This window comes from Sinohyriopsis cumingii, chromosome 6, assembly GCF_028554795.1.
Source record: "Sinohyriopsis cumingii isolate HCF-2022 chromosome 6, ASM2855479v2, whole genome shotgun sequence".
NCBI lineage: Eukaryota > Metazoa > Mollusca > Bivalvia > Unionida > Unionidae > Sinohyriopsis > Sinohyriopsis cumingii.
The window spans coordinates 135,160,045-135,186,895 of NC_142966.1; the positions used below are offsets into that span (position 1 = coordinate 135,160,045).

A 26,851-nucleotide genomic window follows, 5' to 3' on the forward strand; every position below is an offset into this window, starting at 1 on the left:
TGGCAAATTAAAAGAAAGGGATGATATTACTCATGAGTGTTTACCAGGTCAGTAATTCTTTGTGTCCATTAGATTATTGTACAAACAAGAAGGCAACCAAGATAAAGAAGTTAGTATTCAATTAGTAGATATTAAAGAATATACGGGTATCTACAAGTGTAGGTGTAAAATTTTGTCATAATGTTGTGTAGGATTCTTGTTATCCTTTACCCTAAAACTAAGAAGTGTACGGAGAATCTATTCGAGGAAAAGAATGCCATGCTTGTAGTTATCAGATCAAAACAACATAGATAAACATTTATTGAGCTGTGATTACCAATTTAATTATTCACTTCTAGAATAGCAATATGAAAGCCGGCTACTGTTTGCAGCTAAATGACGCCCCTCACTATAACAATATAATATAATCTTATATACCTGCATGTTGTATTATCCCATTATGACAAACTCTAATTAACTTCAACTCTTTTGGATGTATGGTTTGGTTTAAAGATAATCATGTTAACCTAACCGGCACCAGGTCTTTATTAATGAATGTTCTCCATTAAAATCACAAATATTTCTGGTATCGGTACAATTTCATTTTATAGGCATATATTTAGATTAGTTTTCTTGTATACATTGTTCATATGCTTACCGAACACAAAACTATTCCATTTCTCAAAGTTATTAACTATGTTTTGCATTTTATGTTAGCAAGGAAATCAATTTAATGTCGGTTTCTGATCACATTTATTGGTCTAATAATACGACCGTAGGCTTCTTGGTTTTTCGTGATACCTAATTCAATGCATACGTTTATATTGCTCTCTTGGCAACGGTAACTCTCTTTTGTCTTGAGCTTGCACAATAACATATGCATTAACTCATTCAGCCCCAATCCCGTCTGTAGGCGTGATGAGGCTCTACCCTACTTCCGATCTCCGCAAATTCAAGGTCTTTTACGATACACCAAAGTGGTTGGTATTACAAAAAAGCAGACAGATATAACTCTACAATGATACCAAATAATTTGGAAAGTTCTAGTTGCACAACGAAAAACAGAGGAAAAAACCGAATTGTTTGTACCCGTTTTTTATTCCCCCAAAATTCGCTCGTGGTCGGAATCCGATTTTGCGTTCGGATTTTAGACCTTTTGGCCTCAGATCTAAGACAGACCGGTCTGAACTGCTAACAGACAGGTTAATCTTTGCAAAAAGTAGGATATGGTGGGCATTTGAAATAAAAAGTGGTCTTGACACGAAAATGATGGCTCCATTAAGCAAAATAAAATATAAAATAAAAAAAGAACTCCCACTTTTACCCTTCTGCTAATGCGCGTGCAAGATAACCAATGCAAAACGATGCTTGTAATACAGCTAGGCATTAGGCTAATGGAAAATCTATTGGAAGTGGAATTAATAGGGTGTTTTCAGAAATACCCCCAAAATGCTTTTCCTACTCGCATTTCAGGCGACTAAATGCATCATGACTAAACAGTGAATCACGTGCAAGTCAGGCCTTCAGACCATTACAATCACATAAAGGCGTGGCAAAATGTAATTCTTTAATTGTTTACATTTTCTGGAAGATACATTTTAAACTATAAGGTAGTGCAATGACACTTTAATCAGTTATAGATCATAATTAGAGATACCATAGCCATAACATCAATCTCAAGATTAAGGTCATTGATATGGAATATATAAAATCAGTGATCTCTTTCCATGTGCATGTATAACATTTAGACCAATGAAGGTGTTTTCATTTAACGTTTGCCTGCTATATATCTGGACTTGGCAACATCTCATGTATTCATAGTCATACCTGCTGCCCACAAGGATAAGGTCACAACAAGGGGAAGTCACTGGCTTGTTTCTTTATCTTGGCTGTCGATGTTTAACCACTGAATATATTTTAATGAACATTTTTCCATCTTCTCGCCTTATCATGCAGATGACCGGTTTGTAGCTCTAAGATCAAGGCAGTTGGTAAGGAAAATGACACGACATGGGCGTATGATGTGCTCTTGTTGCGTAAGGACTGGAGGTTTTGTCGCATATCACTATTTTTCTGTCATCTTCACAATTAACTGTACACTTTGGGAGTGTTATTTTATATGCTTTAACCATCAACCCATGTGACACTGATATAAAACTTTGGGTGTTTTGACTATATGCATCATATCCATCTTTTATACTGAAAGTCTCATCAATTTTATGTGCATGCAGCTAGTAGTATCAGTAAATAATGCATAAAAGGGAAATGCATGCAGAAATGGTCTTTTTCTGAAGAATTTGTTTCGAAATTAATTATCAATAAGTACAATATAATACATATGTTGGTTTCAAATAATTTTTTCGCATGAATATATTTGTGAAATATACTATGAGTCTAGTGAATATTCCAACTGCTATGAGCTTTATAGAAAGTGCGAGATGACATGTACAATTATCATGCATCATTAATTTATCATCTATCTTGCATGAGCTTATAAAGTGTAAGAAACTTTACAAGATTATCATATATTCCGCAATAGCTGTATCTTTGGATAACTAGGACTTGCAAAGGGACCAGGCACTTATTTTGGCAGAGGGAGATTTTCTTTCAATGCAGAATTAGTTTTCTGTTAGCGCAAGAAAGTTAATACTTTTCAACTAATGTAATGGATATAAAAAGTTTTTTGTCCACAACTCAAAGTGAAAATTTTCTCAAACCACTTGAAGACTGGAAATTTGTTATTTTGGCTGTAATACATTCTGGTCCCTAACCCTCGTATGGAAATTAAATTACATTTTACCCTGAGTATAAGGCAATAAAGATAAAAATCTGGTCGTTTTTAGATTTATTTTAATTTCAATGTTATCCTAGTAGGCAACATTTGATTCTTTCCAAGCATGTTCCCTTAGCTCCAATAACATTTACTTCATTTCTTTAAAATGAGTCAACAGTTGTGACTTGTTCAAACTATTTCCTGTTATGCTTTCTTTATCGATAAGCTGGCGATATATGGGATGTACAGCGTCCATCTGTATGCTGAAACGTTTATACAGATGCACTTATAAATATTAAACATTCACCATGAGGGCACTTGCGATTAGTATGTCTTTGCCCTATAGATAAACAGACGTAGGCCTCTTCCTTGTATTATTTCATTATAGGAGAGAGAGAGAGAGAGAGAGAGAGAGAGAGAGAGAGAGAGAGAGAAAGAGAGAGAGATACTGTATTCACTTCTAATCGATAACACTTTGAAATGACCCCCACGCATTACACAATAAATATTTTGCTTTATCTACTGCTCTCAAACTGCGCGCGTATACAAGAAAGATACATGATTATGTATTAAAGATATTTCATTCCAATGACGACATCATGCGATCTTTTATTATCACCTAAACTAACGTGAAATGATAAAGATTCACTAGCAGCGTCTGCGCCTTGGATCACCATTTTGATTGATCACATTGCGCATCGACAAGCTCTGTTCTTAGACGTAGAAAGGCCTACGCACGCTGAGGTTTAACCGTCTTTAAACGCAATTGTCAGCCTTTTTAGACCGGACACAAGCTTAAATTATTTTTTTCGACATTCCTAATCTTACAAAAGAAACGGAAGCATAGTAAACTTTTCTTAAAATTGTAATCAGTAGTGTTCCTTTAAGCTTTCTCGTCGTGGATTGCACCATAACCAGCGTACTTATAGAACCAAGTCAGACAACTTTCCTATTTTACAGATGGCTTCCTGCCATACAAAAAGCCTTTCTTGCAAACTATCTTACAGCGGGTTCTATCCAACAGAACCAATACATAAATACAATTTGCGGGGGAAAATTCTTCAGCTGCAAAGATATGTGAAATATGAAATTGTCTTATATTTCGCCATTCGTGGTATGTTATAGAGTGTTTAATATGCCTAATGTTCAGTATTCTAAATTATACAGTCATTCAAAACTAATGTCATATAACGCATGCTGTTAGAATATAGTGTGTTTTCAGGTTTATAACTGAACTGATGAATTGGAGTAATTGAAATGTTGCATGTAATAAACTATTGCAAACTGTCCAAACCACTTAGGCTACGGGAGTGGTAGAAAGCTTTGATTATTACATTATAAGACCATAAATCTGCTTAACGGTATGTAATGCACAGTGAACATGTACTCACAACTAAATTCAGCCATGGCCTAATTAGTATCAAGCTATCTACTACATTTATCTCAAAATCCACTATAAAAGTCATTCAATGGCAAAAGAACATAACCAGTATACAACATTCCCTATATATGGATATGGATTCCATTTCATTATTTTACAGTAATAGATTCCTCAATGAAAGAGGACTATTTAGTAGTAATACATACTTATATATAATATAATTTATATGCTGACCCATTTTTATCGGGCCATTAACAACATATATTGAGTTAGTACAGTATTACATGTTAAATAAGGTATATTAACAGCATTATGGTGAGGTAGTACTGTAAATATTTGAGATTAGTATTGTCGTATACAGATGCTTGTATGAACTTGATTATTATGGTAAGAATTTATTTCTGATAAAGTGATTTAATATGTAACAAGAAACATCACTTGCGTAATGCGTAACGTATGTCATTGCATATATATCTGGCTATTCACATTATATTTTTACCAGAGTTTGGATACAGAGCTGTTATTTCGGTGGTAGAGCTGATATTTTTGGATGCGGAGTCGTAATACTCAGTGGGGTTAAACAAAACATGTGTGTTGCTGTCGGTGGTGACGTTGGCTCGCAGGAGCATAGTGATTTTCTAGTGGTGAGGGACCAGCGCTTTGGGACTAATGGGTTCGCAGAGAATAAGAGGGATCCTGAGGGATTATTCGACAGACAGGGAGTAGCGGGCCATGTTTGTTGGCTCCTTGATCATCCGATGAGAGCGTTGTGACCTAAAAAGCTTTGTGTTAATCAGGTGGACGTCACAAGATATATTCCATTGATAATTGTTGAATATCATTATTAAAGTGAAAAATGACATCAATCTAATCGGTATCACTGTATGAGGAAAAATCAAATATATATCAATATATCCTTCTGTGGGCCATTGATCGTTACTAGTGATTTAGAAATACCATATTTGTATCAACGTTGGTAACAGAATCATAAACTATGTACAGTTTTGTAATTGACTCATTTGCCATTTTAAAACAAGCAGTTCACTGACACATTAATATCCGAAAAGGAGTACCTACGAGCGAAAATAGTTTATGTTGTGATTCATGCAAGCTAACGAAAAGTGTCCAGTATAATCATAGTGTGTGTTTAATATTTGCACATGAGTGTGAGTTTAATATTTGTCCATGAGCCGAAATTGCATTAACACATGAGTGCGTTTAATATTTACATTAACACATGAGTGTGTGTTTAATATTTGTCCATGAGTTGAAGTTGCATTGATCATTTTGTAAACAACATATTCCATAGCTAATGTGTGTGTTTCATTATATATGTTTTTTTAAAGATAATATATCACATATCCTTAGTTATGTATAGTTAGTTTATATTTTGTGCTTGATCTTTTTTCATAATTCAAGACAGTTTTGTGTCTTTCTGATTTTTGTGATGTTTGTGATAAATAAGTTGTTTCCTGACATTTGTGATATTTAAATTCAGGGTCTAACTTCGTTTGCAAGACGTAAAATATTCTGGACTGAATCGTGTGATCCTCATCCTTGTTATTAATATCATTTAAATATTGTATTTTCTTCTTAAAGTTTCACTTTGTAAAGAAATACATTACTTGTTAATTGTACCAAACTTGTTGCTTTCGTTTCTTTATGTTACTTAGATTAAGACCATTTTAAGTCGGAACACCTAATGTCCTCATGGAACCAAAGTTTGAATCCTAACAATCATGGATAACCTTATATTTTGTACTGTTTATTACTATGTGCCCATTAACCCTAGTCTCGTGCCATACAAACAAGTGCAGCATGTGCTATAATATTTTAAGTGTGTACATGTTTGATTACCTTTTCTATGATTTAAAGAGCTTTGCCATGGAATTTGAAATACTCGTATTATTTATATTTTAAGATAGCTGTACGTAATATTTGTGTGTCTTTGGGCTACACGCGTGCATATTCAGCTTTAAAGATGTCCGTTTGAAAGGTCAGCAATGTTATGACCAATAAATATGGCCCCTTGCAAGACAATTTTATCGGGCTCGTCTGGTATAAGGACTTTAACGTTCGGGAAACTTGATCGAATTGCATCTTGCAGCATCCTAGATTCAGAAAACTTTCCTACCATTAGAATGCTTGATATGTCATGGACATCACTGCCTTCAGTCATCTCCTTTACATGGGATATGATCCTTGGAATGGCATTAGAGAAGAAACGTTTCACTAATGGGGCATATAAAACAAGAATGTCTAATCTCCAGGACAATTCGTTGGAATATTTGCTCTCCTTGATAATTGTACTAATATCTTTATCAGATTCATCTTCGACGATTTCTCTCCAACAGATTGGCATGCGAAGTTGAACCTTTTGTTCATTGTCAGGAGCAACATTTATCATGCGTATCTCGAATTCTTCAAACGTGCAATCATATTCCCCTTTGTGCTCATACTGGATGCGCTGGACGACTTGATTTCCAAAAAGACTAATTAGGAATTGCCTGAAGGCATCGTCTACTAGAGTTCCTCCACATGCTCCACAACAAATTTTGTGAAGTTCTTTCAGTCTTCCATCAGTCAAAGCCTCGTAGACAGTACCATTTACAGTTACACCTATGGAAGATGCATTAATAATTGTCATTGAAAAGCCTTCATTTACTTATTCACAATGAGGCATGATTGTTACTAGTTCATCACATCATTACTTGTGAAACGGTTTCTCAAAGAAATGAACGTTTGACAAATACAATCGTCTTCAGACATGACATATACACAAAACTACAAAAAACTAATATTCGAACGTGGGTATGACGTCGTTCAACATCGCATACATTGATTGAGAATGAAAATATATGAATAACTATTGTGTCGATGGTTTAAAGATGTCAGAGGCGTTATAATTAATAGGAGCTTTATGTGATTAGACTATATATATATATATATATATATATATATATATATATATATATATATATATATATATATTGTTACTGATATTTAATTTATTTTTATGCACGCATGAATTTTGCCGTATTCGTGATGTATGGTTGTGGAGTTCGCATACCTGACGTTAGTCATTTTAAGTGATAGACAAGATGTTTAGTACAATTTAGGTTCAAAGCCTAACCATGCTTAAGGCAGAGTAGAATTTTCCATTAGGTTATTCAGAAAATACTATTGTGTAGCAGGTAAACTGAAAAATATGCATAACAAGGCGACTTTGTAATATATATTCATTCCTGTTTTAAAATCAGTTTTGGAATCATTTATAGCTGTATTCAGATATGATCTAAGATAATTTTTTGTTTTAAATTATTCATTCAAATTACAACGTGTCCATTAACGTTTTGAACTAGAACATTACAAAGGAATTATCAAGGACTCATTCAATAACATTATGGATTACATAGGTGTGGTACATCATGAGATTTAAGTGAAATGTGCACGGAACATTATATACTTTTCAACTTGTAATAAGACATTTGCAATTAGTTAGGATCTAATTCCAAATACTATAAGTTTCACATACTATGCAATTGAAATACATTGTTTACTGAATGTACTTCAACTGTTAGTTAACATGTTTAAGTCCTATATTCGTAATAGAAATTATGGGCTCGTCCCTGACCTGAATTAGGTTGTTTAAAAGAACGTTTCAGAAATATTAAAAATTGTCTTCTCAATTTAAATTGACGTTGTTTTGGTATTTTAAAGATTTTCATTTCAGACGTTTAAGAACTGTTTTGTCAAACCAGCAAATATTCACAATGGATCTAATGTAGTAAATTTGTTTCAAGTTATCCATGGTGGGAAATACATTAGCAAAGGAAGAATTCAATAATAGTTGTCTTTATTATTTGAGGAAAACGAATGTGCTGAATGGGTTGATTAGTAAATTAGGCTTTGCTTTTGAAAGGAAATTCAGTGAATTACGTGTGTAAATAGAAAAATAGAATTGGAATTAACAAAACGTCAGCTTCTGAAAGCAATGATGGACATGTAAATTCAAAATGAGCAAAGGAAGATAGTAATTAAAATGCAGAGCGAGAGGAGAGAATAAAGAAATTTACAAGAGAGGGGTGGTACATACAAATAAAAAAAGATGAGAAGAAAATACAAAGAAGAGAAAAAAAGAAAGGGAAAAATACAAATGCAGATGCAGAGAGAAGAAAGACAACTGTAATGTAGATACAAAGAATCAGAACTGATAAGTAGAGCTTGATCTCACCCCGTTGATTAACAATTTTTATGCTACCAAAAACAGTTGGTTAGAACCACCAATTCAACTCAAATAAGATAAATACCTGAGTAAGTTGCTGAAAACATGAAAAGGCCAAGATAGCATTTGAGTTTGTTATGACAAAGTGTTCTTATTTCAAAAGCCCGAGAAGTCGAAGCTTTAATATCGGTACAAAAGAGTGCTGATTATAATGTGGTAAATGGATGAATCTTGAAGGGTTATGAGCTTTTACCTGAGGCATATTGACTACGGTGTAGGAATTTTATACAAACTACAGACAAACCCATGTCGAATTTGCAAGGGAAAATAACAGCTAGTTTATAGATGTTGTTAATACAAGAAGGTTGATAAAGATTACATTAACCTCAGACAGCTTCTAATATTTGAAGAGTTCAAAACTTGCATCAACAGTTAGGCCAAGGCCTATCTTGATGGGCAAAATGTTGACATTTTTGAAAATACTATTCGCACAGCTGGTGATTATTTCTTGACTCGGAAAGCTTCATTAGTCATTAAATCTTCCTCTCAGCCGTTTTCTTGTATTACAACAATGATTTAAGTTGTATACAAGTATTTCCAAATCTCAATCTGGCAATACGTTTAACAATCGAACAAATGATATAACTGATCAATACTCGGATCTCTTTCTGTGTGCACTCATTAAAAGAAAATCGCACACATTTTTGTGATTCCTACAGGATGAACAAAGCAGCAGAATAAGAAAGAGATATTCCAAAGTCAAGACTATTTTGTATTGAATGCATTACACTGGGTTAGTACACGCAAATCACAGTCCGATAATGTTTTGGACAATTATATCCTTAGCTGACACATTTATTGGTCAGCCACTTTGTGGTCACTTTATTTTACTACTCATTCTCTCCATTCTAATCAGGGCGACAAACGACAATCACTCGTTGACAAACAGAAGAAAAGATCACGAGATATTATGTTTGATTCAGAGGACGGCAACTAGTGATAACGGAACCACATAGGTCCCACTTCGTTCCATTGTGAATAATGGGGTCATTGTGAGAAACTAAAGACCACCTGAGGCAACCACTGGTGAAGAGTGGTCAGTGGGCTATCTAGGTGCCTTTCCGAGGTCAAAACAACAGGGAATTCTTAGTCTTGCTATTGAAACCTCTTTGTCAGATCATTTAGGAGTCAATACAACCGATCACAAGATATTGAATAAATTTCATAAGTCGAAACTTAAAATTCATCTTTCTAAGTACTAATTTTGTCACACTTCACAAAATGTGGAAACCCAAACAGAAAATACCTATGTGTCATCTGCAACATATTCCTGCATTTGACAAACCTATATACTAGAATAATGGCAGAGTGTGTCAGTCTCCTACTTAAGACCAAGTCAGACAACCAGTAATTGTGTGCTTCCAGAAGATTTCCAGAGGCTTTTCCTATGACAACTAAAACCATGCTAAATGCTTTGATAAATTGGTTTTTGCACTTGATGACATTTCCAAATATGCCCCGACTGAACAATGGTAAAAATTTAGGTCTCATATTTTCCAACAAGGTATGCATGAAATATGCATCCTTCAGTTTAAATCTTCTACATACCGCCGTTAGAAAGATTTCATCAAACTTTGAAGAACTTGCTTCGGTCATACCGTTTCAATAGACTAAAAGAATGGGAAGAAAGTGTTCATTCGCTGTTGTTAGTTGTTAGGGACCAGTCCAGAAATCATTCGGTCTTGGTCCTTTAAACTAGTTTCTGCATATTATTACCATGGATCACTAATATTATAAAAAAGATCCAAGCTTCTTTCAAATAACGACTACAAGATTAATCTTCTTGACTATGTCTCTGATTTCAAAAATAATTTATCAATGCTTGTACAGTAGCAAGAACTAATCTTCACGCTACAAATTCTACCTTTCTTCCTCATAATTAAATTAACCTCTCCGGGCTAATTATTGGATTCTGCTACAATTGAAATGAAAGTAAATAACTTAAATGTTATAATTAGTAAACGGTGGAAGGGGACATAAACAAATGTGTTAATTGAGTATTTTGGTGGAGATAATTCAATTAATGATTCATTCAACTTAGCTGGTCGATAATGTTAATGCACAAACTATGAAATGCAATATGGCTATAGTGACTTTGGTTTATCGTCGAAATTCAGCGATAATAAACAATCTGGACCAGAAACTATTACATCTGCAACCACAAGAAAAGTGTGAACTAAAACAGCTATTTAAGTGATTTATGAGCACTTGTTTCCTCATGTTAGAATACGCAGAAACAGAGTATATATCATGTTGATGAAACTATAGATTATAGACCTGTGAAACATCAATCTTACACTATAAATCTTCTCAAGCAGGAATGTTTGCAAAAAAAAAAACACATTCAATGTAAAAATGGTGAATGCTTTACAGAACCAAGTAAAACCAACTAGAGTTCGCCATGTATTTCTTCTGCCGAAACCAAAGGAATAGATGATTGCAATGGCAAAATTAAAAAACCACTCTGGCAAATATCAATCACGGAAAGAACAAAATAAATTTCGTCATATACAAATCCAGATGTTCTTTATTATTATAAAGTGATGCGATTTATTATGAAATATTCTCCCGGAACACTGCAGCAGTTAATAAACATAACATATCCACTCTAGATAATTGCGACGCGTACATCAAAGACGTTATCATCTACAACGATACCTGGAACGACCTCTTGGAAACCATTCGGAAATTCGTTGATCGGCTCAAAAACGCAAATCAGACGATTAATTTAGGTAAAGGTCAATTTTGCCGAGTTTGTATTTTGAGGATATCTTGTGGAATAAGTTAAACATTAACCCATTGAAACTAAGGTGAAGGTAATCTCTGATTTCCAAGTATCTATGAATACAAAGCAACTGTTGAGATTTGTTTGGTATGGCTCTATATTTTCGGAATATCTTATCAAATTCCTCTATAATTGCCTAGGTTCTGAAAATTTGGTTGGGTAAGATATCCAAGCTTTATTTGTATACCAATTACCTTAATCTTTAGACAAAATTAAGGCCATATTCGAAGGTTCACATGTCATTTCAGTTACAATCTTTTGCCAATTAATTAACATAAGCGTTGGTGAAAGATCATCCAGTATGCTATTTTTCTAAAACATTAAACAAGCACATGATAAATTATTTTACAACCACGATGGAATTGTTGGCTCTAATATTAGCTGTACAACATTTTGAAGTATACATTCATTTAGCTTCTTCCCAGATTGATTTTATTTATTGGTCACAATCCATGAGCTCTCATTAACAAAATGCAAACCAAAAGATCAGAGATTGGTTATTAGAAGTTTGTTGCAGCAGTAATGCAGTATTACATTACATACAACAAAGGAAAATTTGATTGCAGATGCATAGGCACACGTATACAAATACGTCATTACTCTAGATGGCACGTGTATAATAATACGCTATTTTTCTTGTTTGTATATATTTGGTGTCATTTATAACATATCTTCCTATATAACTTTAATTATTGTAGTATCAAAAGTATATTTTTCTGATATGTCAAAGAAGGCTAAATTCTAGAAATCTGTATTTGTATTTATGCGCGTAGGTCTTATCTATCTATCTATCTATCTATCTATCTATCTATCTATCTATCTATCTATCTATCTATCTATCTATCTATCTATCTATGTATCTATCTATATATATTGGGTACCTGGATTTTTAAGTGCTGGTCATATATATATATATATATATATATATATATATATATATATATATATATATATATATATATATATATATATATATATATATATATATATATATATATATATACACGTTTGACCTATCTACTTTGAAGGGACGTGTTAATCTTAGTTTCTCCACCAGCTGTGGCAGCCACGATGTTGGTGGTGGCTCCACTTTGAACGCATGTTTGCGAAAGTATGTCCTAACATTGTATAGGCCGGGTATTCTGAGGAAGTTGTGAAAAATCTTTTCACATGTTTATTATGGAAGTTACGGCAACGCTAATGTAGCCAATTCGAAAAATAGTTGAATGAATATGTTCTAGGAAAATATCCAAGTAGGTGGACTGAAAGTGGCTCGGCCATTCTATAATTAAGCTCAACATAAGTTTTCCATCCATTTGATTAGGAAACGATTATGTCATTTGTGAGCCCATCCGGAGCACAATTTTCACAGAACATATCTTTTTTAAAAACTGCTAAGACGGTTAGTAAAAGTTGGTTTAACTGTTTGGATGAAAATAATAAAATTATATTTTCGAAATGTTTGCTATATATGCAGCATCGTTGCTAATGAAATAAAGCACGCATTGCCATATGGTACTAACAGTCCTCGCTAGGCGCTCAGCATTAAGAAGTTAGTGTTTGGACTGGTCGGCCTGGTGTCAGGATAATGTGACTGGGTGCCCTAGTGCTAGATGTCACTATAAACTGCTACACTGCAGATGTCGTAGCGATATGACTGATAAATTGTTAAAGCTACGTTAAAAAATCATAATCACGCACACGCACACAAGAAATGTTTCCGCAAAGATCAGTTGAATTTAGTGGCACCCTTCTTGAAAGGTGTTCCAAGCAGTCGCCGCATTGTTTCTAGGATAAACACACCCTTCGAATGAAAGTCTCATAAACCACGTAGCAGCAAGATTTCTTGTAAGTCTGATCCCATTTGCTTTAACCATTATAAACAATTAGTCGAAATTTCGTTTTCAAATGTTTTTTTTTTCTTCGGAAGGCACACTGGTCATAAGATAGTCAACCCAAAAGTTAATTTTGATACAGCATTGAAATCATTCCTTCCAAGTTTAATCAAACTTAGCTAACCGATTCAAAGTAGTTACAATAGGTTATCAATATAGATTATAAGGAAGTCACACTGTCGTGGGGTATCCATTCAGGATATAAATTTGATACAGCATATTATAAACAGCATTCCTAACAACCGAGTTTAGACTTACATGAGCAGTTCTAGACAAGAAGGTGCAAATGTTTTTTATTTACCTTGACATGGAATCCACATAATTTTCCCAGTATGTATCTTAAAGAACATTCCTACCAAAATTAGTGTTAATGGATCTAGTAGACGTTAAGAATAAGTTGTATATATAAATGTGGATGACGCACGTCCGATGAAGGATCAAACGATAAGCACATTTTATCATAACACCAAGTGACGTCAAATAAAGGTGAAGATGCCGTTGAAAAGGTAGCGAACACTATAAAAGTCAGCCATGATATTGCTCGGGGATGGTTGTCTAAACAAACGTTTCGTCAATTGTTTCTACCCGCACCACGAATGAGCTTCCGTGGATGATTTGATGACTAAACACAGAACGATATTGATCACAGACCTTTCTATAAATGCTTTGTTTCCTGTTTTGGTTTGAAATTGTAATTGCTATGGCTAATATAGACTACAATGGACACCTCCAACAGCAAAATAAAAAAATAAACAAATTTTCAACAAATATTGATTAAATATACTCAAATGTGATATAAGTAATAACCACCTGCATCTAGCACTATGTATCTTGAGAACGGCTTATATAAAGCTGCTGTTTTTTCTTTGAATGTCTTCTTCAGCGGTTGAAAGCGTAAAAAGTTTGGACGCTGCTTCTGGTTCTAGCGTTATCTGCAGATTCTGGTCGGTAATCCCAGCCTACGATTATATTCATTATTGTATTCAAAGAAGAAAAGATAGAAATCAGCAAACCTAAAATGTATTATTATCGTGTTTTTATAATTAATTGAAGATTATTATCAATAGCCAATCAATTAGCCACTGTAGTAGACAACATATCGAAATACTATTGCATCTGAATCATTCTGATCATTCTGTAGCTGATAACAACAAACTTGGTTATCTGAATATGCATCATTAATCCTAGTGAGGTGTAATGAAAGATATATTCTTTCTTTACGATAAAACTGCTTCATGTAAACTAAACTTTCCTTCCTTACAACTCTTGATAATATCCATTTGGGGAGAGGGGACGGAATGTGTGGAAGGGGGAGGATCTGATGAAAGATCTGCGATTGTACTGCCTATACTTTTCATGAGATAATTTTCCAAGAAGACCACTATTCAGGTCATCACTCCTCCAAATGGGCAATTTAATATCACTTAAGAATGAGTATTTACATAAAAGATCTATCTCACCAGTATATTATGGTACTAGTCTAGACTCTTACAGAAACGCAACATAAAAGAGTGAAAAACACAACCTTTGTAAAATGTAACAAATAATTTATTTCCCTACAATATAAAGAGAAAAATGAGAAAAAAGAACTTACGGTTTTACGAATCAAATCCAAAAATAATCCGAGAACTTAAAGTAGAAGTCCTAGTAATACAAAGTCCTGAATGAAAACGAGTTCAAATTCCGATAAAATCGAAAACGGAAGACGATGACGTCTGTTGTAACCTGCAAGGTGTAGACGTGTCAACAGTTTCTTGTTGAATCACAGAATATATTATTCCAAGTTTGAATTCTGTATAAAGTTCGATGCATGTCCTTGTCCGAGAATTAATTTTGAGCACTAGTATTTCCATGTAAAATAATCACTTCAAATCCAGTAATTTGAAGGAAATAAAATCTCAGCCCAAACTGTTCACAACAACACAATTTAACGCGTCAAATGTTTAAAGTCCACTCACTACTTCTATACAAAGCATTAGGTATAAGGCTAACTTAAGACGCAAAGCAGATTCCTGGAAGGAGGTCAAGAGTTCAACCTTCCAGAAGAAATGGAAGTTTCTTACATGAAAATTTTGATGTACTGCCAGTATGGCCTTTACTGAAATCAATGGTTCTTACTCTGGGAAAAAATAATTAAAAAACAGTTGTTTACCAGAACTGCCACTGTTTCTGAAACAAGGTCAGGAACTACTTCAGCATTAGATACAATGTCTCTATTATTAGTTGTTTATGTCAACAAAAAGTTAGTCAGAACTGAACTTTATTCCAGACACTATCAAATGAAGTAAACATAGTAACATTACAATAGCATGTAATAGAATTTTAAAAAACATTAAAAGCTAACAAACAAATAATTATATTAAATATACATAACAATTTCGAAACCTCAGGAGACATAATCTTCTCCACTTTTAAGCAAATAACAACTAACGTCCATGGCAATAAGATTCCTTGACATTCACAAATTAATAGTAAATGTTCAGTCCAAATCAAAATGTGATATGGACTTCAAAAGTTCTGCTCTTATATCATCAGTTCCAAGTTTTTCAAACCACACCTGACAATAGACGTACATTCAGGTATCAGGAAGACGTATTTCATTAAGCATGATTTGTCTTTAAATTCCAAGGGTAATCGATTTGAATGAATTAAGGAAACTTAATGAGACCTTTACATTAAAACATGTATTAGAAACATCAAATAATAAAAACATTCAATTACAAGTAACAGATTGGTAGTAGTTGAGATTGATAGGTGTTTATTAGACCAACCTTATTTGCAGACTCTCTCATGATTTGTATACAAGCATCGGACCAGCAGACGGGCACAGCCAGGACCCACATTATATCATCTTCGCTTAACATCGAACATCCACTGTTAAAGCATCTCATCAGCTCATTTTTCAGGTAAAGAATTGTAACAGAGAAGACGGTTTTTGCTGGCAGTGTTTTGTGAGTCTCGTCTTCTAGATATATATTTCCATCGAAAGCCTGTGTAAAGACATATTAGTACAGTTATTTAATGAAATAGCAGAAATACAGCTTGGAAGAATATTGTCTTCTAGCTAGCGCAGACATGAACTAAAGTGGAAAAAATAGACGTCCGTGCATCTAGATGCCAAAACCTTAAGACCCTGGCCATGCAACGGTCGAAATGGAAAATAGTTACATGTGGTACTAGTTATTTGCTTTTTGTTTACTTGTCAAAGTATGTATCTATTTATTCAATGTTGATTATTGCAGATGTAAAAATATGTAGTTTTATAAGCGCACACGTGGCGAGAGATAGACATACAGAAATATAATAGTAATAAATATGTTCTAGTGTATGCTAGGAATATAGCAGCTAAGAGAAGAGAGCTTTTGCTTTATGGGTTTATTTTTGCCTAAAATTAAATTCTCTATCGAAATTCTTAGTCGATGGGTTTCAGTGTTACAGACAAAAGATGATACTTAACAAGGAAAAAGCATGGACTCCGAAACGTATTTCAGTCTAGAAGGGATTCCGTTATACATTATGTAAATGTAATTGTGTCTCTGTGTCCAGACACTAAGTAAAATGTGTAAAATTGTTTACAATGTCATAAGTAAAATAGAAATATAGAATTTATGTTATAAAGATAATTCTATAATTTTAAAATTGGCTTTAATTCAAAATTATCCAGAAATGTCTCAAAAACTATTTACTGATTTCAAATGTATTTGTCTTCAACAACTCTAATTGGGGCTTCATTTCAAGCAGGGAATTCAGTGTTAGTAAAATGGGGCACATATCTAATGTACATGGAGTTTGAGATAGTAATTTTAATGCTTTGATTGATACAAAATGCTTCTGTAGTCTGCAAGTAAATTATTATATTTCTTACCCATAATACCGATATCTGGACGATATATTCACCAAATTATATATGTTCGTCAACGTGTATGTTGTCTATCTACTTACCTACGTATGAATATATCCATTATTGCCTTTTTGTTTTTACAGCAACCGTATGTTATTGTTGTTATTATTATTATTGTTTGTTTCCAATGTCACAGACGTTTAAGCAGATGGCACAATCCTGCATCCACTGAGTGTCCACCTGCGTGCGTCTGTCAACAACTGCTGATCCTCAGCAAATTTCAAGTGGTACGTGAATGTTTGTTTATAATCCAAATTTGCCGGACATATAAATGATGAGCGACACCTAATGATATTTATGAAACGATCTGACCTTTGACTAAACGAGTTTCCTAATAATGTTCGATGTTTTGTCATCATCATCATGATCTTCATCATTATCATCACCATCATCATCATTTTTGTCATATTCAACATGATATTATTACTATTATTATTATTATTATTAGTAGTAGTAGTAGTATTAGTATTAGTATTATTACCACCCGCCGTGGGATAATATTTTTGTCGTTGCTTCCTTTATTGAAGTTGTTATGGTGACGTTGTGCTAGAGTTAGTGGTGTCACCTTACCATTTTCCCGTGCTGCTCCATGTTGAGGCGCCGAAAGTAATACCATTTCTTATGTTCCTTTGTGAATGATAGATCAAGATATTTATCTTCAGCTTCATAACCAATGGAATCAAACGTTTTTCCATCCGGTTTTATCAAGACTGACATGGGGGTTCAAACCTTGGCATGCCTTTATTATAAAATATCTTTGACGTGATCTTCATAGGATTTGCATCGTACTCGAGTCGCAGCGACCACGCCCAGTCGAAAATTGAATTTCCGAAATGTATGGCAGCAACTAAGAAACAATTTTTGGATGCCTAGGGATAGAGAAAAGGCGATTGTGTATTCCAGTTTCAAAACATATAACAAGTTATCTTATTAAACAATAAATATGAAAACATATTTATTACTTATGTGTATCTCATACTAGATCTTGAGTAAACATTATATCAAATTCACAATTTATTCATGAAACAATCGTTTTGAAGAATTAAATATTTTCAATAAGTCCATGCTAGTTTATATGCCTTAAAATATTAAAATCTATATAATTTTTTTTACCATTTCTCTGTTCATCCGACGCCCTGTAAGACAAATGAAGAGCAGATTTATCACATCTATATATGAGTAATTACAGCATAAAATGGTATATAAAACATTTCCACAAACATATTTGTGCTGGTTTTCATCTTTGGAAAAAATACTCTGAGAGCAATCTTGGCCTCAATGTTTCTAAAATTTTGTTTCTCCTGAGCTTACTCTTTGGTCTGATCTAATAATTATGTTAAAAATTTCAAAACATAGTTGATAATTGCAAAATAGTTTCATCTGAAGTGGGGTGTTTTAAGTTCAAAATAGTATTCTTCTACTGTGTAAAAACGTTGTACGAAATACAGTTCATTTTGATTTTATAACTTGAGTTGAATTTACAGTGCCTATAACTTCCAGGTAATGCAGTATAGAGAATATTAGTATTATTTCTGAATTATCCGGCTTATAAACACGAATAATATATAAGCCTATACAAGTGATGAACATGTCCTCAGAGATTAATAGCTAGTCCCATTGTGACTGTTCGGGCCATGGAGTATATATCAAAAAGGTTATACGAGTCACGATTCGTGTACCGAATAACATTCTTGTCAGGACGTCATCATTTCCATCATTATGACTGGAATTTCACTAACGTAAATCATTGTACGTCGACTGATAAATCGAAAAAAGACATTATCTACCTTGGCATTTCTGCTTTAGTGAAAATTTCAACAATTTTTTTTAAACATATTGGAACCGCGAGTATTATTGCTAATTTATGGCTAAAAATGCACTTATATTCCATTCAGCCTCCCAATACTTTCAATTTGATTAGTAAACAGGTAGTATATGAATTCTTATGTTTCTCGCAGCAGAAAATGCCTCTTTTTCTTGAAACTGAGGATGCATCGACCGCCTATATTCATTGATAAACATCATAAAAAAGGGTACCCAGATTATAAAAATTCATTGAAAACTTTGTTCTGGATATCCATTATTAGATTCGGTTTTGATCCATACTTCGCAGAGCTTATATAACTATACATCAATTGAAGGCAGCAATAACAATATTCTTATACACTTTGGTATAAAGTCTCTGACACACACACACACAGAGTAAACATACCAAATTGTCTAAATTCATTTAAAACTTTATTATTTGTATCCATTTATAGATTCTTGTTTGATCTGCGACGAGACTTATAAATGATTGAAAAAGATACGTCAATGATCGGTGGTACTGTTCCTAAGAAATGGCTTAGATCAATTGTAAATATATTAAATTATTTTAATTACCTCTTGTTGGTTTGACATTTCGCATAGGTTATATTCCACATTAATTTCCATGTGCCGGTAGGTGAATGGCTTATCGTTCGTGCGAATGGCATAGCTAACCAAGTGTTCGTAGTGCTTTACTTTTGTTATTAAAACCATCTTTCATGTTTAACTCATAAGTGTGTATGATATTGATTTAATGAATGTAAAGAAAATTAAAACTAAAAAAGAAAATCAACTTATCAATATGTAATTGTGAATAGCCACAAAGGGCATATAACTACATTTTATAACGGATATACTCGGGGATGTGAGGAGTTCATTCACTCGGTCAATATACAGCTGCCTCTAGTAAATCTTAACTCCGTTCAAAGAGCAAATATATGTATTTGTATGTGATATAAATAAAATGTATGTACAGTATGTACGCGGTATCAATGATATACCACTCGTTGTATAAATAGTTCATTAAACCTCGTTTCCTTTTAAAGTAAAATTTATACATAGCGTGGTATATCATTGATTCAGCGTAAATACTATACAGTAATTTATGTATCGTTTTCAGTGTGTACATACCCCGTGTAACCTTACTGTTTTCATTTATACCGATACTTACTGGCGATCAGCTACAAATGATACAACAACTGTAGCCTTTGACATTAATGTTACTTCAGTTATTGACATCAAGCCTTCTTGACCCATCTGTTGTAGACATATACTATATTTTAATAACACACCCGAAATATCGTTTTACATGCGAACATTTTAAGACAGATCTTTATGGCACTAGGTGAATATATTAAAGTATTCGTTTTGTTCCACAACATTTTGAACTTCATATGAAAATAATCATTAGAAAACGCGTTTTTTGTTTCAACCGTCATTGAAGAATATGAGATTTAAATTAATATAAAGATATCGTTCGGTACGCTTGTATATCGTGAGGTAAAAGAAAATTGGAATTTGCCTCTGTTTTCTAGGTATGCATTTATCAGTAATTTAAAGTCATGGTATTATCTAATATTTAACTAACAATGTAGTTAGCCATAGTGGTGAAGAGGTCATGGAGCAATATACATTCAAATGGTACTGACATATGTGTGCTGCCAAATCTTTCCTTGCTTGCATATGCTGATATTAATATTTTTGTTGTTGTTTTTTGTGTTTATTGTTTATTATTTTTTATTAGTAAAATGTTACACAATACACTTTCTGTAAAAGTGTATGTATCACTAAAATGTACAGTTGTATAAATGACTGATTTGGATAACATATTACTGTAAAGACGAAAGAAATATTGGAGATGCCAGGAAACTAATAAGACTTGTGTATCTGTTTGTACTTATTCATTCATATCACTTCTGAGGAAATATATATTATTGATTTTAATTATCTTCCTGCTTTTAATGTGAATATAGGGGGCCAGCTTCTTGGAAGCTCATTCTGCTCTCTAAATTGTAAACATGAATTAACTTATGTGCATGTTGAATCTCTTAATTTAATATTATAACGGAGTAATAGGGAGTTGGGGGTTCAGATGCGAGATCTGATTTGTGGAGTTTTAGATCATTGTATGTTTTTGTCTAGACTTATCATATTTTGTATTCAAGTCATATATGATTTTCCTACTTATCATACCCATTTGACAATAAACTGACAGTGCACGAAACCTTGTGTGTGATCTATATTGTTCGTATCGAGTCAATAAACATGATTTGCGTTATATATTATATGCTCGTGTACGTCTTCTTTCGCTATACTTTAGGGGTGTTCAATTTAGGGGAATGGCAGTGTCACTTTTTACATTTTTATAATACCCACTTGATCATATATGTATTCTGTTTGAGGAAAAAATGAATGACTAGCTCTTATTGTACCGGGTTTTGTGCATTTTTTCTCTGAATTTACAGGTGGTACTTGTATTCAGATTTTCCAAAGTGAAACATGTCATAAAATTAGATACAACACTAATTGATTGCCAATACTCGAAAATAATATTCTCAGATCTAAATTATGCACTGCTTGGTACATATATGATTTCTTTAATACTTATTTTATGTGAAAATGCGTTAATTGTATCACTTTTGTTAAATATGAACAAAGCCTAAGTGTTATATTTTATGCGAAATCCCCAAAAACCTGTTCGATGCTGCGAATTTAAAAGAAACGCTATGAATTTATTCTAATCATAAAATATGTTTAAAATTCACTGTAAGCAATTAATATCATGAACATATTTTAATAAAACTATTCAAACATTCATTAACATAACAATAATCAGGGTTTTGAAAGACGTCCTCCACCAAATGTTTGAGCTATTCATTTGTCCTTGGATCGAGTGCTTTTCATGCAATTACGTCCGCCATCAGCAACATCGTTAATGTTACTCGTTAATTTGTAAGGATATGCAACTGTAACTCGGTTAAAGCAAGATCATCTTGGTCTCACCAGTAACTCATGTATAGCATATGGAAGTATTAGTGTTATTTAACAAAATTTAGATATTTAGAAAACGCAGTTCCTGACCTAATTCTCATTGAAGGCTGCGAGATCTAAACTTCTATAAATATAACTGTTCTGTTTATTTAGTTTTTCATGCGAGTCAATAAAGATTTATTTTAATCAATTCTTGTATATTTCCTATGTGTAAATTTACTATTGTACCAAAATAAAACATTTATGAAGAAGTTAAATTCATGGTATTGTCTAATTTTAACATTTAGTTAGCAGTATGAAGAAGAGACAGAGGAGCAATATTACTGCTATTGATACTGACTGCTGTTTACTGGTCAAATGTATGCTTGTTGACAGATTGTTTCCTTTCTCTGCTCAAAAGTGTTTGGAAAATATGGATTTTGTCATATACAGAAATGCAATGTAACCTGTGCAGTTTCACGCTCACTATAAATATATATATATATATATATATATATATATATATATATATATATATATATATATATATATCTGCATAAAACGTTATTATAGGCGTACGCATTACTAACGTTCCCCTTAAGAACATTTGTAAATTTAACTTAGCCATTATCTAATTTATATAATATATACAATAACCCAATGGAAACTATATTTTCCATGCCGAGAAACAAATAATAGTTTGCTTTTTATTCTCCTATTCATGCATGAACACATCTTTATGGATTAGAGTAATCCTTCTTAAGGGGTGGGGGAATATAGATAATATAAATTCTTGCGTGATTTACTCCACCTGAATACTGTTTCAAATTAAGAACAAAATCAAGTCATCATGCATATGATGCACGATTTGTGCCTAATTCATTTCCAAAAGATGACTTAAATTAATCGATTCGCCGTTCCGTGGCACGTCCAGGGTACTCATTACTGGTAGTGTTTACTTTTTGATTTCCCCAAAATCTTTATATGGGCTTTTGGTTTTCCACAAGCCTTGAAAATCGGGTCAAAGAAACGATAATAAATCATACGAAAAGTTATAACTTTGCATCCTATAATATGTAAATAAAATCTTGATAAGTGCAGGGTACCCTTTAACTTTATGCATAGATATTTATAAGTATGATCTGAAAGTATAGGTGGAATATTAACAATTAGAAAGTATATGCAATCATGCACAGTGACATATTCTCAGCAGACACAAATCTCATCGAAGTTTGTCATTACAGTCTGGGTCCATTAAAATAGAAGGTTTAACAATTACCAACTGATCTGGGAAGTTTTGCTCTTGACAAAACATGTAAACGTCATGTATGTGGTCCCGTTTTAGGTTAGTCACTGCAAGATTTAGTATATGTGACATGTGGTTAATTTGGTTGAGTTTAATATGAAACTCAGATCCAAACCTGTCAAGAACATAATAGTTAAATTTGCTGGCAAAGTTTTCGTGTTAATATTATATATAATGTGACCATATACTGAAGGAGGTAGGTATATTGATGACCACATCTTTGACATTGAAAACACATCAAGCACTGGTTTTAGTAACCGCAATTTTGCAACAAAACTGGATAATTCAGTTTTGTAGTTTATGCTTGAAAATGTTGTTCGTGTTGTTGCTGTTTGGTTCAACGACATTTCTAAGCACAAAATAGGCTATACATGGCGGCCAGTATAACTGCTGGAGGATGGACGCGGGAAAACTCATGTAGGAACCACCATCCCAAGGGCAACTACTGGCAGCTTTTTCACATACCGGATTGGCCGAGCCCGAGACAAAGCTGCGCGGAGAGTGATGAGATCAGAGTGATCGGTAAAGGCGAGGGGTTTAAGCCACTCCGCCAAAACGGGATCCGCTTCTGAATATCAAAATCGTACAAAATTATAGTATTTATTGATTCGTCTGCACCAAGCGTTCTCGTCCTCTGATGCTGCCAAATTGTTTCCACTGACATTTGTTAGGAAACACCAATTCATCAATTTTCTTTAAGAGGAAATCTAAAAGTTCGGATATCTAAAGAAAATTAGAAATATGCAGAATACAACCGGTTTGTACACATTGTGTCTATTAAAGTTCATGTGAAAATGTATTATTCGGAAGGGTGTTCAGTTTAACTAGGAAAATTTAAAAATCTTTCAGTTATCATGCCCCAGTTTGTTAATGGAATGCCTGAATTGTTTAGCTAAAAGGTGTTGCAACTTCTAACTGAGCTAAAATAAAGTTCTCCTTTTTGAAGCCCATTCTTTTCATTCGTTTAGTAAGGTTGGAATCATAATTGTCTTAAATGCGCTGGATGCTGTTATTTTCTTTAGGTTTGAGATGCCAATCCAAACATTTGCTACACGAAGCCGAGTTGATGCTTTCTTATACTGCGTTGATTTGATCCACATTATAATAAATGTCTCTTGAAATTTCAATTTATATTGTAGATAAATAATTGTTTTTTTTTATATTTTACTTCAATTGCTGGTTTTACTTTCTTCTACATAGTTTACGACATATTATCGTAACTCTGGTAATACCAGATACAAGAAAGAGAACACAACTACATCCCTATATAACCACGTATAACTCCCTGCCTGATATTGAAACATCAAGATCGGCATAAGCTAACCACGACTGCAATCTGTACAATTTATTATGTATACTTCATTATACCCCAGATTAATATCACTTCAAACTTAGCGCATCGTGCCAAACAGTGTCAAAGGCCTTTCATGTTGAGAAAGGCAACATCGGAACGACTGTGGTAGTCCGAATTGCAGTTAAGGTTCATATGCCATTATTGGTTATTACACCGTGTATTGTTAGCATCGACTTCCAACGAGCACATCCGAAACTATGACTTGAAATTAAATTTAAGAAATAAAAATACCTAGTATTTTAATTACAAAAAATAATTGGACCGAGGATTGCAGATTTGTCTAAAGCGCTCGCCTTTACCTATCACTGCTATTTTACATCTGTCCCTGTGTGCGTTCTAGCCTCGGGCTCGGCCAGTCTGGGTATGTGAAAGTGCTTGCCAGAAGCTTCCCCTGAATCTATATATCTAACCGGGACTATATCCCCCCCCCCCCTCTACCAGTAATGCAATCCGGCAATTGTAACTTATATTGTGCTGAGAAATGGCGTTAAACCCAAAACAACAAGAACAACAACAAACATTTATATAATTAGTTAAAACTTAACAAAAATTGGAAAGGTTATCCAAATGTTTTTTCTTCTTTTATTAACCCATCTAAATATATAGTTGTAATGCTGAGCTTAATCTTCTGCTTGTTCTCATGTACATTTATAGGGGTTGTGATATACTTTTCACTGTCATTTTCTCATGAGGTTTGAGATTTTATAGTTTGTGGTTTTGTGGGTTTTACGTCATTTTTCAGTACATGATAGACTATTCTTGGTGGTCACTATATTTGGTGCAGGGGGAATCCGGAACAAACACCGTGGATCAGTGATTTGTAAAGGCGAGCACGTTAGACCGCTCGGACACCCGAAGCCCCTTTCAAGTTTTAGAAACTACGAAGATTAGATAGTTTGTTTAAGTGGCAATTAACCAAATATTTTAGCTATTTATAATAGTCATAATGTAATCTGGGAACTCTATTAGATTAGCATTAATTATCGCGTACTGTTTCTTTCGTGCTCATTGCAAATCGTATGGCCAAAGTGTATAATTTAATGACCTCGAAGGACGCATGAACTTAATGCTCTCTGGAAGAATAAAAGAAAGCGTGAGGTAGTTTATGAACTTTGACAGCCTTGATGTTTTGGTATAGGGAACGGTGTTTCAGTTCGTCTCATCATCAAGAGTTAATTCATTTGTGCTCACGTATTCGTCTCCGATAGTTGTACAGCAGTGGCAATAATGGTATTCGTCGATAACTATTGGTATCGGTTCTTGTTTTTTTATTGCATGTATATGGTATATACTCATATTTTAATATCGAGTTGAACAATTTTAAAATAGTTATAGTCAGATTAGGACCACCATATATAAGATGTTAATTTTAACAGAAATCATGATGAGGCGCTTGTCACTTCTTCATCGTTCAAAGTGCGTTGTATAATTGTTTCTCGGAATATTTTAGTGCTTATTGTTTGTCTATGTTAACCTTAGAATAATGTTTAAGACCAATAACAGTTCTCTCTGTTGAGATTTAAAAGTCTTTATCACACAAATCTTGATCTTTCCGGGTGTACAAGTGAGCAAATACATCTGTATAACCACCAGCTCCCACAATTGAGTCGGATTATGTTTTATCAGAATAAAAAATTTCAACACGCGGTTTGTGTTTGTTTGGTTTGCGTATTTTAATTAGATACTATAAAAGGCGTCAATCGCATTCAATCGGTTCTATAATTTTATTCACGGAATGGGTTTACTAGCTACCCGCTGAGAGTTCATAAATTCACGCTTTGCATTTACTACTGGTCATATGTTCGTGCTTAAAATCTCTTGGGTTGCCGTATTTGAACCAGATTATGCGAGGTTAACGTTCTATTTTGTGACATTTTTACGTTTCATTCATGTACGGCTATATTTGTGGATTAAAGTGCTTAACAGGCGGTGTGACACGTGCAACTTGTGGGAACTATTCCGATTTCTTTAAAGCCAGTCAGTTCATTTCGTGCCGACTATTAATGTCTCTTGGAAAACTTTCGTTAACCTTACGCGCCAATGATTTTTCATAATGACCGATAGCAGGATGATTGACTTTGTGCCGAGCGGAAGACCATGTAGTTTCGGTAAATGTCAGATTATATTAATCTACATTTGAGCTGAATAAAATAGAAGTAAGTAGTCCGATTTTGCAAAAATGTTAGCTCCAGGAATATTTCACAACATTTTATACTGGAAATAATGATGTTGTTAGCCAATATGTAATGGAGCATAGTCTGAAAATGATCATATGAATATTTTGGACCGATACAGTTTATCACTTTTATCCAGTTTCGAATCAAGAAATCTTTTAACTGTTTTACATTTACGGCCTTAACTGTAGAACAGTCTATCAAACGTGCATTCCTGTAATAATTACAAGTCCTCTTTCGAA

The 26,851-nt window shown here is 33.6% G+C and overlaps 2 protein-coding genes across 2 annotated transcripts in view; both read right to left on the reverse strand.

Moving 5' to 3' along the window:
• Positions 1-6,108: 6,108 nt before the first annotated feature.
• On the reverse strand, positions 6,109-6,780 carry LOC149798048 (heat shock 70 kDa protein 12A-like). Its single transcript, XM_089960831.1, has one exon. It carries the CDS (start codon positions 6,778-6,780, stop codon positions 6,109-6,111), a length of 672 nt encoding a protein of 223 aa, XP_089816957.1.
• LOC149798049 (tripartite motif-containing protein 6-like) overlaps positions 6,614-26,851 on the reverse strand; it is a 75,814-nt gene continuing 55,576 nt past the window's right edge. The window contains exons 10-13 of the mRNA XM_089963138.1: positions 18,113-18,135; positions 15,870-16,088; positions 13,909-14,057; positions 6,614-6,752 (exon numbers count right to left, since the gene is read on the reverse strand). Of these exons, the coding sequence (XP_089819264.1) occupies positions 13,941-14,057; positions 15,870-16,088; positions 18,113-18,135 (359 nt within the window). The 3' untranslated portion in view covers positions 6,614-6,752; positions 13,909-13,940. The remainder of the gene's footprint in view (positions 6,753-13,908; positions 14,058-15,869; positions 16,089-18,112; positions 18,136-26,851) is intronic.

What these genes read in the sequence shown, in the direction of transcription:
- LOC149798048 (XM_089960831.1), bottom strand. Translation starts at nt 6,780, where the DNA reads ATGACAATTATTAATGCATCTTCCATAGGTGTAACTGTAAATGGTACT.